At 34.8% G+C, this 17,136-nt stretch overlaps 1 protein-coding gene across 2 annotated transcripts in view; it reads right to left on the bottom strand.

Annotated features, from left to right (window-relative positions):
- The window catches only part of WDPCP (WD repeat containing planar cell polarity effector), a 491,319-nt gene that overhangs the window by 326,803 nt on the left and 147,380 nt on the right, over positions 1-17,136 (bottom strand). For both annotated transcript variants that reach the window (XM_007970462.3, XM_038007022.2), the window contains 3 exons: positions 12,055-12,169; positions 9,705-9,838; positions 6,027-6,218 (listed from right to left, as the gene is read on the bottom strand). In XM_007970462.3, the coding sequence (XP_007968653.1) occupies positions 6,027-6,218; positions 9,705-9,838; positions 12,055-12,169 (441 nt within the window). The remainder of the gene's footprint in view (positions 1-6,026; positions 6,219-9,704; positions 9,839-12,054; positions 12,170-17,136) is intronic.

Here is a 17,136-nt window from a genome sequence, read left to right on the forward strand (position 1 = left end):
CAAGGTTGGTTCAACATACACAAATCAATAAATGTGATTTATCACATAAATAGAACTAAAGACAAAAACCACACGATCATCTCAATAGATGCAGAAAAGGCTTCCAGTAAAATCCAACATCCTTTAACAACCCCCAACAAAATAGGTGTCGAAGGAACATACCTCAACATAATAAAAGCCATCTATTTCAAACCCACAGCCAATATCATACTGAATGAGCAAAAGTTGGGAGCATTCTCCTTGAAAACTGGGACAAGACAAGGATGCCCACTCTCACCATTCCTATTCAATATAGTACTGGAAGTCCTTGCCAGGGTAATCACGCAAGATTTTTCTACACCAATAATGTCCAAATCAAGAATGCAATCCGATTCACAATAGCCACAAAAAGAATAAAATGCCTAGGAAGACAGCTAACTAGGGAGGTAAAAGATATCTGCAACAAGAACTACAAAATACTGTTGAAAGAAATCAGAGACAACACAAATACATGGAAAAACATTCCATGCTCAGAAATTGGAAGAATCATTCTTGTTAAAATGGCCATAATTCGCAAAGCAACCTAGAGATGGAACAGAATAGAGAACCCAGAAAAAGAGTCACACACCTACAACCATCTTGATCTTCAACAAACTTGACAAAAATAAGCAACGGGGAAAATACTCTCTATTCAATAAATAGTGTTAGGATAGCTGGCTATTCATGTGCAGAAGAATGAAACTGGAACTCTACCTATCAGCATAAACAAAAATTAATTCATGATTAAATTAAATTAAACAAAAATTAATTCATTTTAAAAACTTAAATGTAAGACCTCACAAACTATAAATATACGACAAGGAAACCTAGGAAAATACCCTTCTCAATATCAGTCTTAGCAAAGAATTTATGGTAAAGTCCTCAAAAGCAAATGCAAGAAAAACACAAATTAAGTGGGGCCTAATTAAACTAAAGAGCTTCTACACAGCATGAGAAACTATAAAAAGAGTAAACAGACAACCTACAGAATGAGAGAAAATATTTGTAAACTGTGCATCCAACAAAGGTCTAATACATACTATCTGTAAGGAACATAAATCAAAAAGCAAAAAACAACCTCTATAAAAAGTAGGCAAAGGAAATGAATTTCTCAAAAGACATACAAATCACCAACAAACATATGAAAGAATGCTCATAATCACTAATTATCATAGAAATGGAAATCAAAACCAAAATGAGATACCATCTAACACCAGTTAGAATGGCTTTCATTAAAAAGTCAAAAAATACCTGAAATTGGTGACGCTGCAGAAAAAAGGGGATACTTACACACTGTTGGTGGGTATGTAAATTAGTCCAGCCACTGTGGAGTGCAGTCTGGAAATTTCTCAAAGAACTAAGAGTTGAACTACCATTCGACCCAGCCATCCTATTACTGGGTATACACCAAAAAGAAAATAAATCATTCTACCAAAAGGACACATGCACCTGTAAATTCATTGCAGTGCTATTCACAGTAGCAAAATCATGGAATCCACCCAGGTGCCCATCGAATGGTGGACTGTCTAAAGAAAATGTGATACACACACACACACACACACACACACACACACACACACACACAGCCCATGGAATACAATGCAGCCATAAAAAAGAACGAAAGTATGTCCTTTGCAGCAACACGGATACAGCTGGAGGCCATTATCCTAAGTGAATTAATGCAGGGACAGAAAAGTAAATACAACAGTTCTCACTTATAAGTGGGAGCTAAACACTGGTTATATACACGGACATAAAGAGGGGAACAATATACAGTGGGGACTAATAGTAGAGCAGGGAGAGAGGGAGGAGGACAAGGACTAAAAACTACCTACTGGGTACTATGCTCAGTACCTGGGTGATGGTTTCAATTAGACCCCAAACCATAGCCACCTGCAATATACCTTTGTAACAAGCCTGCACAAGTACCTCCCAATTCTAAAATAAGTTGAAAAATAAAACAAAAAGAATATGCGGAAATTCAAATGAAAACAACTACCATGTTATATGTGATAATCTACATACAGACCATTAAGATATATTAATATTTTAAATGAATTTTTTTCTGTACTATTTACTGTATATTTTTCAAAAGAAGTTTTTCTTAAACTACATAATTCTCTCTGTTGTGTTCTTCTAATTAAGATATGGACTGTTGGGCTGGGCACAGTGGCTCACACCTGTAATCTCAGCACTCTGGGAGGCCGAGGCAGGCAGATCACGAGGTCAAGAGATCGAGACCATCCTGGCCAACATGTTGAAACCCTGCCTCTACTAAAAATACAAAAATTAGCTGGGCATGGTGGTGCATGCCTGTAGTCTCAGCTACTTGGGAGGCTGAGGCAGGATAATCACTTGAACCTGGGAGGCAGAGATTGCAGCGAGCCAAGATCTTGAGATCCAGCCTGGAGACAAAGCAAGACTCATCTTTTTTTTAAAAAAAAGATATGGACTGTTGCTTAGAGTTCTGTGGTGTGAAATTAGACCAGCAGTTTTCTAATATCCATAAAATAATTTTAAAATGTTTCTCCTCTGAAAGTCACATAATTCAGTCACAGAGAGTTTATTTCTGTGTTTCCTTTGTTTATTTTGTTTTGTTTTTAGCTGCTTGGTAAGCCAATTTTCTACTTAGAATCTACTGTTAAAACTCTCATTTGGTTCAGTATGTGGGCTTTATCCTTTTCATGGTCTGTTATGTAAAAAAGATGGCTCAGAAACATTTTTTTAAGTTTGCTGTATAGCAGTGTTTCTCAACTTGGATGCACATGAGAATTGCCTAGGGAACCCATAAAAGATACTGATACTCCCTCCCCTCCAGAGATTCTGATGTAACTGGTCTGGGTGGGCCTCTTTTAAAAGCCCCATAGGTGATTTTAATGTGTTGTCAAAGCTAGGAACTACTTCCATAAAAAATAAAAATTAAAAAAAAAATAAAATAAATAAATAAATAAAAGCTAGGAACTACTGCTCTAGGATCCTGCCATTGTCCAAATAAAAGCTATTATCTTTTCTGATTGAACCTAGATGATAAATGTTTTTTAAAAATTCTATAGTTCAATAGATCCAATGATTAAATTTCTTCTCTACAAGGCTGCTAATTTGTTAGTTTGAATTTTAGGGTTTAAGAGCATATTCTATCTTTATTCTGATGATTGTTCCAAGAAGTCCCTTGGCTGCTACTGAAAAAAAAAAAATTAAAGGAATATGCCTGAATACTACTTTAATAAACTGGTACTTTCGGTTCCTGATATTCTAAAAAAAATTCTCTACTTCATATTTAAAGATTATGGCTTCACACACACACAAGAAAAACAATTAGTGCCCTAGACATTTCTTCTACAAGATTATACTTTGTGCATAATGAATTTCACATGAAGCTGTAAAAAAGAAATCTTTGCAAATTTTACCGGTAGATAGAATAACTGAAAGGGCCAATTCCTAAACAAAAGCTCTTGACAAAAAAAGAATTATATATCTTAATAAGATCAAAAGGGAGGGAATTATACAATCAGTGGTGAATAAAGAATCATGTACAAATTTGCATACAACTTTATGAAAAAATATTCAAATACATAAAATGAATAATTTTCTAGAAACACCAATTATGGAAACAAAAGGAAAAAAAAACCCTTTAAAAATGGAATCAATAATGAAAAAAATCTACCCTCCTTGAAAGACATCACACCCAGGAAATTTTACAGGTAAGTTTTACCAAACTTTCAAGTATCAATTCCTTTTGGTACAGTTACAGAGAGGAGAAAAGGAAAAAGCTAGCCAGATTGTTCCACAGAGCTAGTAAAACTTTGATATCAACTCTAGAAAGGTTAGATAAGAAAGGATAACAAAAAAAAAGTAAAACTGTGTGCCAAGCTCATATTGAAGCACATTGGGAAGCCTCTTCAATTTTCCCTACTTAATATCTAAGTAGAATCGACCACCACTTTTCATTGGGTCTCACTATAGCTTACACATACTCTACCCACAGCACCATTAACACTTTAATGCACTTACACATTTTCATATTTGTCTCTTACTGGCAGACACTAAGATCCTTGAAGGCAGGGATAGTTTCTTATTCATATCCCCTAGTATGAAATACAGTGCCTACCCCATGGTCATGCTCAGTAATTGCTAAATGATATGGCTATTTCAAGTAGAAATACCATTAATGTGCACATGCAGAGGTAGGAAATAATGAGTCAGCAAGTAAATTCATTTGACTAAGACATGGAAGGAAACAACACTGGAAAGGTAGGCCAAGGGCAATCAGGGTAGGTTTTTTAGTGCTGAAGCTGAGTTTGGTTTTAGCATCTACAGAAGAATTTTGGGCAGGCAATGTCTAAATCAGATCTGTGCTTCAGGATCCATAGAAGCACTTTTTAGAGCTGTAAAAGACCTTAGAGGTGACCTATCTGAATTAAATCTATTGTTTTAAAAGTAAGAAAACTAAAGTCAGATAGGGTAGGTGATCTACTCAGCCACGGAACACAGAATTAGCTAGAAGCAGGCAGAAGTTTAGAGGTAGTAAACTTGATTAAGGTGACATAGTTAGTATATGGTGCAACCAACAGGCAACCCCAAGTTTGTTCAACTCCAAAGTCCATGATCTAGATGACACCAGGCAATGAGGTATGTAGACTATGTATATCCTTTTAGGACAGTCCTAATTTCATATAAGGACTCATTTCAAAGAAAGGTAATTTGTAAAATATATAACTAAAAGCTAATTTAATTATTTTTACTTTTATTATAAGACACCCATTTAATTGAATTCTAGTTAGCTTAATTACATTAAGTCATTTTAACAAAGTCTTTTACTCAATGAACTTTTGAGCTCAAGATCAAGAAAATATTGGTCATGAACAGGAAGTGAGTAGGAATAGAGCACTTATTTAGCCTCATAAAATCCACACTGATACTACAAGTGATTTTAGTCACTGTAACAGAATTAGAAAAGTTCCAGAAAAAGGAAACTAAAAAATCTATAGGTGATTAAGAGGATTTTTACAGAAGACATATATATATACATACATATATATTACACATCAAATTTTAAGACTCTTTAGTCTTAAAAAGACAGCCTGAAAGTTTATAAAACCAGGAGAGGTAGGTAGGGATAGAGAAAACTTAAACTTATTCATCTTATCTCAAATGCTGACTCTGGGAAATACTCCTTAAAAGTCTAAAAGATAATTGATTTAGAGGCAAATACAGGAACATACTATTTTACCTACATAAGAAAGTGGGGGAGCGGGAGCTTGTTTTTTACAGTTATAATACAACAAAAACAGAGAATTTTGTAACCAAAGTACTAGTACAAACTGAAAATACACATAGGCTCACATATATGAATGAATGATCAAACCATTATCATGAATTGATAGAGGATACTGTCCTGACCTTATAATCTATAGCTCTCCTTAAATATCCTTGCTCCAAATGTGGTCTGGCACGACAGGGACTTACACAGTATAGGCATTTAACTAATGTTCGTTAATTGACAGAGGTTTGAAGAGAGTAATTGGTAACAAAAGCTTTCACAGGCATGATATCATGAGTAAACAGTAATAATAGAACTAATAATGATAATAACAAGAGTCATAATAGTGAACAGTGAATCAGGGCTTACTATATATTGATATTGCTCTAAATGCATGTATTAACTCATTTATCATCACTAACCATATTTTTCAAATAATGAAACTATAGCACATACAAATTAGTAACTTGGTCAAGGACAGGAAGTTACATAGTGGCAGAGCTAGCATTTGAACCTGGAAGCCTAGACTCTTAATTACTATACTATTCTAGCCAGCCCTGGAATTGTCTGGGTATCTTCTAGATACGATACTTTTTAGGATCTCATTTCATATGTAATTTCCTTTTCTGAATATTTGAAAAAACAAATTATAGGTAAAAAATAATTCACATTTATTTCAGAGTAGAAAATCTAATAATCCTATTTTATTTACACTTTATTAAAATGTACATATTTGTTTTAGATTTACCTCTAGTCTTCCTTGAGCATAACCCAGGAGGAGTAGATTGGCTCTGTCCTTCTCAGAAGAAATGGGGGCCCAAGGCCAAGCATCATCATTGACCAATGGCCACCAGCAAACAACTCTATCATGAACATAGTTGATAGCTAGATGTCGCTCTGTTGTCTTGTTTATTGGGCCAGGTATTTCATAATAGAAAATCTAATGATTAAGAAAAAAAAAAGCATACATGAAACGTTTCTTTAGAAGATGCAAAATCCTCAAGTATTACAAAAATTAAAGCATCTGGAAATGTAGTTACATGCAAGTAAATATGCATGTTAAACATGTGCTTAAGAAGGTGTCAGAATTTACCAAATTCTTCTGACACATATATAAAAAAGACATATGTTCAAAATTCTCCCCATTTTTAGCAAAGGAAGGAAGAGAAGAAATGTGAGTTAGGAAGGAATTGAATGTAGCAATTCCAATCAATACCAAAATGTACAGTCATGGTTGCTTGACAGTATCGACCTACACATAGGATTTAGGACCAGCTGTATAAAATGACAAGTTCAGTACTGCTGACCAAGAGTGTCTCACTACTGTTTAAGACATAACATGTTAACAATGACTGACAACAAAAAAAGGAAAAACAACTTGAGGCAAATATCTCTTTAAAGAATATATGCGACGTATACACATATATTCTGCATAAAAGGGATAAGCCATAGCATCATGCATAAAAGTTTATGCAGCTTCTGAGAATTATGCTTCTCTTTCTTAGGCAGGATTTGTATAATTTATTATTCAAACTATGTTATTTTGGAACATGGTTATTTGAAAACATAAGCACGGCACCATCTGTGTGACACATGCCAAGGAAATATAGATTGCACCGTATTTCTGCTTAAGGAATTAATGGAAGGTTGATAGCTTGGAAGAAAAAAAAAAAACTATCTTGCCATTGCTGGTCAGCAATAATCGAACCACTTTCTGGGGATTAAGCGCATGGCTAAGCCTACTGGACCAGACACTAGCAAAGGGCAGGGGGTCTTCTTATCAGAGAAATGCTTCTGGAGCCAGTCTCACTACATGACAGATTGCTTTCATATTCCTGTCTGCAAGGCAACAAAGGATGGCAGTAATGCGATAATGCCAGAGTGCAATGGGTGTTAAGAACCCGTTGCATTTATGTATTGTATTTAGTAAATAATCAGGCTCATCCAAATTGTGATCTCACCACTCAACCAAGGCCATTAAAACCAAGGTTAATGCTTTAATAATCCTCTGCTATTTTTTTTCAAGATGGTCAAAAGGAACCCTTTTCTATTTGCATGGCCATAATATTATTGACCTCTTCATCCTCTGAATGCACATCAAAAGGAACTGAAATCAAAGTAATTACCAGTGTTATTCTCTCATGGTAAACATTTAACTCCTCGCAGTGTCCCTTCACTGTTAAATAAACTGAATCGGATTTTTCAGATGTAGACAGGAAAACTTGTTAAAGGTCAATAGTTTAAGGATGTTTACCCTGCAATTTTCTTTGCCAAAATTATGTCAATCTGAAAGAATTAAACTATGGTACAGCTGTAAAGAAAAGCAAAAGTACCATACTCTATACCACTTCCTTGTTTTAAAATCCAAATGGGCAATGACAGACAACACAGATGTACTTTATGCTATTAAGTATAATTTCTTATATTTAAGCTCTCAATATCATTGTTTTAAGTCTTCTTATTTGAGAGAAATACCACAATGAAATTGCTAAGTACTTAAAAATACATATACATTATTTTGACGTCTGATTTGCCGCATAAGTATGTTACCTATGAATTTCTAGATGACGAAATTGAGTTACAATGAGTGACTGACATTTTCAGTTGTCACATAATGCAAATCATTTATGTTATGAAATGTTAGGAAATTTCATGTTTCCTATGAGTTTAATATTATCAATATTCTGTCATGATGACCAAGAGGGAACGTAAAATAAACAAATTTCTTAAAATATCCTTCCAATGGACAAATAGCAGATTTGACTAAATATTAAAAATATATTTTTAAAATATTAAACCAGGAAATGAAATTAATGAGCTTTCCGAAGGGAAACAGATTACTTCTCTAATGTATAGAAATGACATGGAGTGCCAATGTTCCTATTTTCCTAAATCCAAAGGCATATTCAAATAAGCAAGTAAGTATTTTCCTTACTTAAGGTTTAAGGACCCAAATGCTAGATCTGTTTTCCACATCTTTTCATAAGAAAAGATGACATCTTTACAGTTTCTCTCTGTTCTCAGGTAGCTACTACTCTTCAGTTCAGAAGATTTTATCAAGCTATCACACCTAAGATAAAGAAACTAGTCATTCAAAATTTTATATACAGTTACTTTAAATGGTTTGAGTTAATGCACACACTGGTGCATTTTAAAGACCGATCAATTTTAGTAAGTAAACAGTATTTCAAGTAAATCTGGAGTTAGCCGTTCTAGAACTAACATCCTTTTAAGAATGCTAATACTATTTTTGTTTTGGTTAACCACATATAATAAGTAGCACTAATTTCCAGTTTTAAAAAATCTATATTAAGGTTTTACAGAAGTTTCGCAAAGCTGGCAAACAAAACTAGATGGTAGTTTATTACCACAATGAAAAACTCATTTATTTTATTCTACATTAAAAATCTTTTTTTCAGAATAAATGTTTCTACTAAATAAAACTAAATCCTCCCACACTACCACCACCTCATTCATAAGTAATAATCCCAAAGGGCAAAGGGTTAGGTTAAATACTAGTTGGCCAAAAACACACACACATTTCAAGCTACAGAGCTAGCTTCTCAAACTCTTTGCTCTTGCTGTAGATGCTCCAGGTATGGCATAAGTGTGCATCTTTTTTAAGGAAGCTGTGTATCAGCTCTGTTCCCAGTGAACAGTGAACTGTCTCAAATCCACATCACAGAGGTTGGATCAATCTTGCAAACACAAGTCATTGCTGAAAAGAGGCCTTGAACTGAAACAGCCTGGAAAATGTATTAGATACTCATCCTAGCAGAGAATATGCCTTTCCAGCAGTTAAAATGTAATGTGGCAAAACTTAAACACATCACTTAAAATAAGAATTCTGCCTTAACAGATGTAAAGCCCCTGATACAGGAAGGAAACAAATTACCTGGAGTTAGTGAAGGGAGAGATACTAACACATGAAGGAGATTTCTTTTTGCATTTTGTCCAGTTATAGTTGGAAGGGGAGGGTTCTTCCCCCTCCTTATTTATTACACTTTTCTATTAACCTTTGAAAGTGCCTTCTTCTTTCTTTCTTTTCTTGTGAAGTGGAAACCAGAGCAGCTATCCTACCCTAGAAAGATGATATGGGGTCTTACGGGAAATGAGAATATATATACTACCACTAGCACGAAAACAATTTTCAAAGTGTAACTTGCCTCTGTTATCTGTCTTTGACGTCTATAAATACTATATAAATTGCTCCAAACATGCCATTGTTAGACATCCCCCCATAGTGAGAGTATAAAAGAAAACTTAGAATGGCCACTGTTTGCAGTTAATTAAGCTTAATCCTGTAATATTTCCAGTGTTTCTGAAATCCAGAATGTTTAAGAATAATGAGCAGAATACCAACTTATGAGATACTTTCATATACCTTAATAATTAATAATATAACTATATAAATGAAAATATCTACCTTAAAATCCAAGGCTGAGAGTTTTTCCAGTCTTTTGTTTACATCAGAAGAATCCATCTTCTTGGTAAACTGAATAAAACATAGCTTGTTTTGTGCCAAAAATGATAAGATGATAAAACTGTCTGTGAGAAGAGCTAAAAACCATAATTAGATAATACCAAGTTAGAATAAAATAATGGATAGATTTTTTCCACTGAAATGTTACAAAAAGCTATTTTCAAACATACATATTAATTGAAATCACTAAAGTCTCCTGAATATCATTATAGCATTTTATAAAAATATTAAAGATATTAGGAATAAACAATAATTATCAATCTAATCATGTATGTTTTTTTTCCTGTGACTATTTCAATATACACTGATGTTTGGGGACCACCACTGGATGAGATGTATTTAGAACCAGGGCTATAAAGATATTTTTAAAAAACTATTTCACACCTGAATGTAGAGATGAAAACATTCCATTTTATTTGTGCTAAGACTTTAATCCTATGTTTATATGATAGAAACCATCTGAGGATAAAGTGGATTTATTAGGGGATACTGATCAGTGTTCTCAACCAGTGTCTTTATTTAAAAAATTTTCATCAATGAATCTTCTTTTAGGGGTATACAAGCTGGATGAAATAAAGCATATTATACCCAATATGTACATTACATAAATTAATATTTAATAATGAAAATTAGCAATTTCTACAGCTTTGTCATTAAGCATACAAGTAGGTAAATAACTAATATTTGTGGATTATATAAAGGGCTATTGATGTTACATAAAATTATTGATAAAAACATGTTACAGGAATTTGAGAAATGCTTTGCATTGTTCCTAGCATAAAGAAATTATTAAATGTTTTATACATTTTCCTTTACTTTCACACCCCTGACCATGCAAACAGTGACCAACAGTGGATCTACACAATTACAAGAGAATCTGGAGAACTGCCAAGAAATCACATTGTTACCACGTTCCCATGAGAGTGTATTATTTTGGGTACAAATAAAAGAAATACGTGAAAAGGGATAACTCAGAGACACAAATTGTGCTGAAAAGTCTCCTTTTATTTCTCATTGAGGAGCATCAATATAACAAAATCATCACAGCCAGTATTTTATTTGCAGTACCAACGAAGGGGTCAATAATTAGACATATGAAAATGGAACCTCTTCTACAGGGAAGCTTCCTCAGCACCTTACTCCTGTAAGGAAGGGGAAATGGCATGCTTACAATCCTACCCCCAGCTTATTACTATCAGTAATGTTGCTAATTATGGCCATCCTGCAGAGTTCTTTTCTTCAAGATAACGTGATTGTCTGATTTATTCAGAGGTAGCTAGTGAGAGAACACAGCAGACGGAAGATTTCTTTATTCTCACCTCTGTCCTTTCCACTAGGACATACTTCCTTTGATTACTAAATTTAAGATACTGACCATTTTCAATCTATCATGATAATACAATGTTTCTCAACCTTTTTACCTTGAAAAAAAGAATATAATCTTTAAAAATTCAGGAGTCAGCATGGTATAGTGCAAAGAAAATGGGCTTCGCAGCCAGAACCTGTATTCAAATCTCATCTCAGTCACTTTCTAGCTATATGACTCTGGACATGTTCCTTAGTAGCTCAGCTTCAGTTTCCTTATGTGTAAAAATGGAAACAACTATACCTTATACAATTGTTTTCTTGTATTAAATAGGTAGGTTAGGAACCCAGCATACAGAGCCTTTTGGCTCAATAAATATCAGTATCCTTCCTATTCAATAACTGGCTTAATATCTTTTTCCTATGTGCTTTGTACCAATTACAGACTGATTGTGATGTCACTTAATAGGACCTGATTATCCAGTATATTAGGCATTGATCTTTATTATTTAGAAAATATAGCCCAAAATCTCTCAAAAGTTAGTATTCGTAAGATTTTAGTAACAAAGAATCTTCCTATGAGAGCCAAAGCATCAATTGTTTACTGGTGGCTGTGTTGGTATATTTGTGTTATTTATTCAAAATTCATTTGGAAATGAAATATGTATTTGAAGTACCAGTTATAGAGAACTAACTTTGAAAGAATGAAAACAAAACCCTATTTTGAAAACAATGCTCACTTCTTTTAAGGAAAAAGTAAAAAACAACTCAGAACATAAGCTTAACACTTGACAAGAAGAAAAAAAAACTTTGATATTAAATATTAGTCAAAACTTGTATTGGTCCCAGGGGGTAAGTGTGCTGTTACAAGCAATTACTTGTTTTGTTTGCAAGTCCCCAGTGGTAATAATTAGTCTACCTGTTGACACACTATTTCTCCTGCCCCACTGTTAATGTAGGCAATTGATTTGCACATGGGGGTAATTACCATCACTGATGGTGTCTGAGATGAGCTTCCCCACCAGGCTTCTGTCAATCACCACTTTCTCCAGCTGCGGCCCAGAAAGGCTTAGAGACACCAGCACACCTGAACCAAAGAGGAGCTAAAACCAGGTAAGCGGGGGAGATGGGAAGGAAGACATGCTGTGATTTAGAATCTTTAAAAAACCTCTCTCCAAATGTACAACTTATACAGATATTTTACACATGCATCTACACTATGAAATTATAAAGAACTGTCTTCACTGAAAAACAATTATTGGCATTGTGGTAAAAAGAGAAAGATGGCTAAAGGATGCAACACAATAAGTGCACTGATTAAAGCTACATGAAGAAACCTAATTTAGTCCATGTTTATTAGAAATCTAATCTTCTAAATACTTAGAAAGCACATATGCTGAAATAACTGCTTTGTTCTGGATTCAGAAAATGTAATGTATTCTATTGAGATATTTTGAAAAATTACTATTATAAACTAAAACATTTCTTGAGGTTTGAATAGTCATTGCTACACATTAAATATAGAAGATATGCCACTATTACAATATAAACAGCTAATGTTATGCATTTATTTGGAAGTTAAACACTACTTCTAAAAATAAAGATCTTGTCAGTCTAAAATATTAAAATACATGTAAATCAAGGCAATTAAGTAAAATGTTAAATTTTTAAAATCATAAACAAATACATATCAGAAACAATTTCACAAGGAGAGATAAAGGAATATAGTAGAGCATTCAGGCTTTATCAGTATCAGTGTTCACAAAAGCACACAACAAAAGATGACTGGATATCACCATTATAATTTTATACTGCTCCTTTCCATTTGTGGCAGCATAATTCATTCATCTCCAAATGTTTAAAACTTCTGAAAGGACTATGCATATGCGTATGCTTGTTATCTATGAGATTATGAAATATCAACATTGGAAGAAATTGTTTCACCTTCAAGGCAACAGACTCAAAGCTGATGAATCATGGAATAACATATGGTATAAGAAGAAAAAAACCAATTGTCAGTAAACTAATCACAAACATGCTAGCCAAATTCAAAGACAACTTTGATTTTAAACAAAACAGGGGAATCCCCCACCCACCTAGGCATCATGTCCCAGCTAGAGAGGATGATTCTGTGTTGAGACATATTTGGACATGTGTGAAAGATAAGCAGCATGAGGGACCAGGGTAATATAAAGACAGACCACCATTCCTCACTGCCTAACAGATTCCAGGCACATGATTCAGAAAAGAAACTGAAGAATCACTTTGCATTTCTATTAGAACTCTTGTCCTAGTCACCAGAAAGCTAACCTTTATTTGACTTAACAGATTATTCCATTTTGCATTAATACCTTTACAGGAGCAGAGAGTTAGGGGAAGAGTACTTAATCATCTTTGTGGGTCTTGGAGACTACTAAGAGAAGGCATATTTGTTTTAAGAAATTTAAAATGCTTCACAAATTACCATCTACTGAATTACACCCAGCCCTACCACATACCTTAATGGCAAATAGTGATATTTCCCTTTTGAAGAATCCCCCCATAACAACACAGCATGTGGTCTTAACTCCCCAAATTCATTCTCAGACAGGCAATTTTAGGGACATCTTTCATATCTACTACTCCCCTTCCACCTTTATTCAAAACATCTCTACTAAAGCTTTACACCTCTTAAGCACTTCTTTTCCGAATTACTCATTGACTACCAGCTCCTTATGTATGTTGGCTTGGCCACATTTATCTCTGTAGTGTCAGGAATACAGCAGGTACTCAACAAATGTTTGGAGAAAGAATCACAACTAACTCAATGGAACATCAGATAATTCAGAGTTACAAAAAAAAAAAACAAAAAAAAACTTGGTCTAATTTTCCATTTCCATATGACATGGATGTTCCTTCTGCAGCATCCCTTCAAGCATCTAGCCCATGCTTGAATACTGCCAATGATCAGGAGCTCACTACTTCACAGGAAAACTGTTCTACCATGGGTCAGTTGTAATCAACTTAAAGAACCTTCATTCATTTCTTTAATTCAGCAAAAACTGAATGTTCATTATATGGCAAGCACTAAATTAAATTTAAGGGCTCAAAAAGAAATCAAATATAATTCTTAAAGTAGGTTAAATCAAGTAGGTTAACAGAAAAAGATCGAGATCAAAGCAAATAACTAATAAAGTGCCAGTTTACCAGACCTATGATAGAGATATATAGTGGGTAGACTCAGAGGACTGGGAAGGAGGTGGTGACTCTTGAGATTGAGGCTAAGGATACAACTGACTCCCTACAACTTTGACAGTCACCCCAATTATTTTTCAGTAGCACCCACCTCAAATATTCAAGGATAATAATACAGTGGTTAAGAACACAGACTCTGAAATCAGAATAAAACCAGTATTGGCTACTTGTTACTAGCTGTGTGACATTGACAGTGTAATTTAACCTCTCTGTCCCTTTATTTCCTCATCTGAAAATAAACATGATGGTATCTACTTCATAGGATGAGGATTAAATAGCTTTTTACAAAAAGCATTTAGAATAATGCCTGGCACATAGTATTTGCAATTATTATTATTATTCAACCATTAATTGTAAGATGCTGTCTATAGTCTCCAAATCACTGCTCCTGCCTCCAGGCATAGATTAGTTATCTAACCAACTTACGCATGCTCTTGGCTCCATGACACTCACCCCTTTGAATCCTATATCAAATAACAAATATCCTCACTACATTGTTAACCAACTCTGTCTTTTTAAAGACATTTTGTCTTTTTAAAAACCTTGTAACCCAGGTTGGACTGAAAGTCAGACGTGTGACATTCAGGTGAATTATAACTAGTAAAAAATGCAATCTTTTGTTGCCTTTCCCATTTGTTATGATTTCACAAAGATATTCTCTCCAAAATATTTGCAAGTTCCTTCAGAACTCTAGAAATTTTTCCAAGTGTCTAATTTCTTTTACCTTGTTTTCTGTTCTCACCATTGCTGTCATGAAATAACTCTCATATCCTAACAAAAACTGCTTTTTCTATGTATGAGCATTGGTTATAAAATTCTTTTTAAAACCTACTTTTATGGGATGAATAAGGAAAGTACAGCCTGTGAGATTAAGTAAATGAGGGCCCTGATGCCGGAAAAGATTCAGAGGGGTGAGTGTCATGGAGCCAAAAGCATGCATACATTGGTTAGATAACCGATCTATGCATGGAGGCAGGAGCAGTGATTTGGAGACTATGGATCCATTGTTGAGGTTGGACATTCCTTCACAATCCTTCTCAAAGAATAGGTGCAGCTACTTTTTCATAAATTCACTCGTTTACCACTATATATATATATATATATGGTATATCATATGAGTCAGGCACTGTTCCAAGTGCTGCTGAGAATATAGCAGTGAACAAAACAGACAATGCCCTTGCCCTCCCTGGCCTCATGGAGACTGCATTCAAGTGTGGACACAGATAATAAAACAAATAGTTTTAATATAATGTACAACAGCAATAAGAATTATAGAGCAAATTTAGGAGGGTGCTACTTGAAGCAAGATGACTAATAAAGAAATAGCCTCTCTGAGGAAATAACATTTGAATATAGACCCAAATGAAGTAAAAGAACAAGCCACATAAATATCTGGAGAAAAGGAGTTCGAGGCAGACAGAAGAGCAAATGCAAAAACTCTGAGGTGGGAATGTTCCTAGGCTGATTGAAGAAAGCTAGGCCAGTGTGGCTGGAGGGGAGTGAGTGAAAGGGATATTCATAGAGGATGAAGACAGAGAGGCAGTCAAGGGCCAGGTTAGGTTAGACCTTGTTGCTGGGAAGTCACTGAATTTTAAGCAGCACAGAACTATAATATAATTTATGTTTTAAAGCAGGGGGTCAGGGCAAGTGAAGCAAGAAGACCATTATGAGCCTATTGCAGTGGTAAAGGTGAGAGAAGATGATGGCTTGGGACTCGAATGGTAATGCTGAAGGAAATGGTAAGTGGGCAGACTTAAGACATATTTTTAAAAGTATCTATTAGCACTTGCTGAAAAATTGAATGTGGCATATGAGAGAAAGACTCAAAGATTTTTGGCCTGAGCAACAGTTTACTGCGATTGGGAATGCTACAGGAAAAGCAAATTTAGATTATGGAGAATAAAGAGTTTGATTTTGACACGTTAAGTTTAAAGTATTTATGGACATACTGGTGGAGAGATCTAGTACATAATCAGAAATGAGTCTGAACTTCATGGGGGACTACAGATGTATATTTGGCAGTCATCAACATTACAAAGGTAGTATTTAAAGCCATGCTACTGGACATGCTCCCTTTAAAAACTGAGTGGAAAGAAAGAGATCTAAGGTCTCAGTTCTGGGACATTCTAACCCAAAAAATCAGTTTAGCCCTCTTATTGAACCAAGTTTGGATACTTGAAAGATCAAGTATGTCCACCATTTCATATCTCCAAATGCCCTATGGACTAGAGGCATCCCTGACACCAGATTTTGGAATAAGAAGGTATAAATCAATTAATCAGCTAATTAATGCATTTTTATAAAACAGCCTATGGGGAAGCATAGAGTTGCCAAGTACTGGTGCCAAAGACACTCCTGGATATTGTAAAGGAGATAACTAGAGTTAGAAAAATATAGTCAAGGAAAGAATATTCCAGCCCAGACAGGAAAGTGTTGTTCTCACCTCTGCCTGTTTCCCCAAAGTGGTTAGTCCTTAAGACCTCCAAAATGGAAAGGATCTATGTAAGATTTGGTAGGATAAAAAGGAAAAAGAGCACCAAGACAGCATCCTATTTCATTGCAAGGGATTGGAGGGAGGATTCTGGTAGCTCAGAAAATAAAAAAGAGCAGGCAGTAGTAAAGGGAGGCATCTCTGAGGCAGATCTGAACTGAAAAGGCCCGCAGGATGAAGCAATGAGAAGGCCAGTGGCATCTCCCAACACTGTCCCAATTTGAATGTTGTTTAAATGTTGTGCAGGAGATAACTGAGGCAAATAGAAACTGACACTCTTCTTTTTCTCTGACACCCCTCCAGACAAAAAGTACCTTTCTTATTATTCCTGCTCTGACCATGTCT

The sequence above is a fragment of the Chlorocebus sabaeus genome, chromosome 14 (assembly GCF_047675955.1).
Source record: "Chlorocebus sabaeus isolate Y175 chromosome 14, mChlSab1.0.hap1, whole genome shotgun sequence".
NCBI lineage: Eukaryota > Metazoa > Chordata > Mammalia > Primates > Cercopithecidae > Chlorocebus > Chlorocebus sabaeus.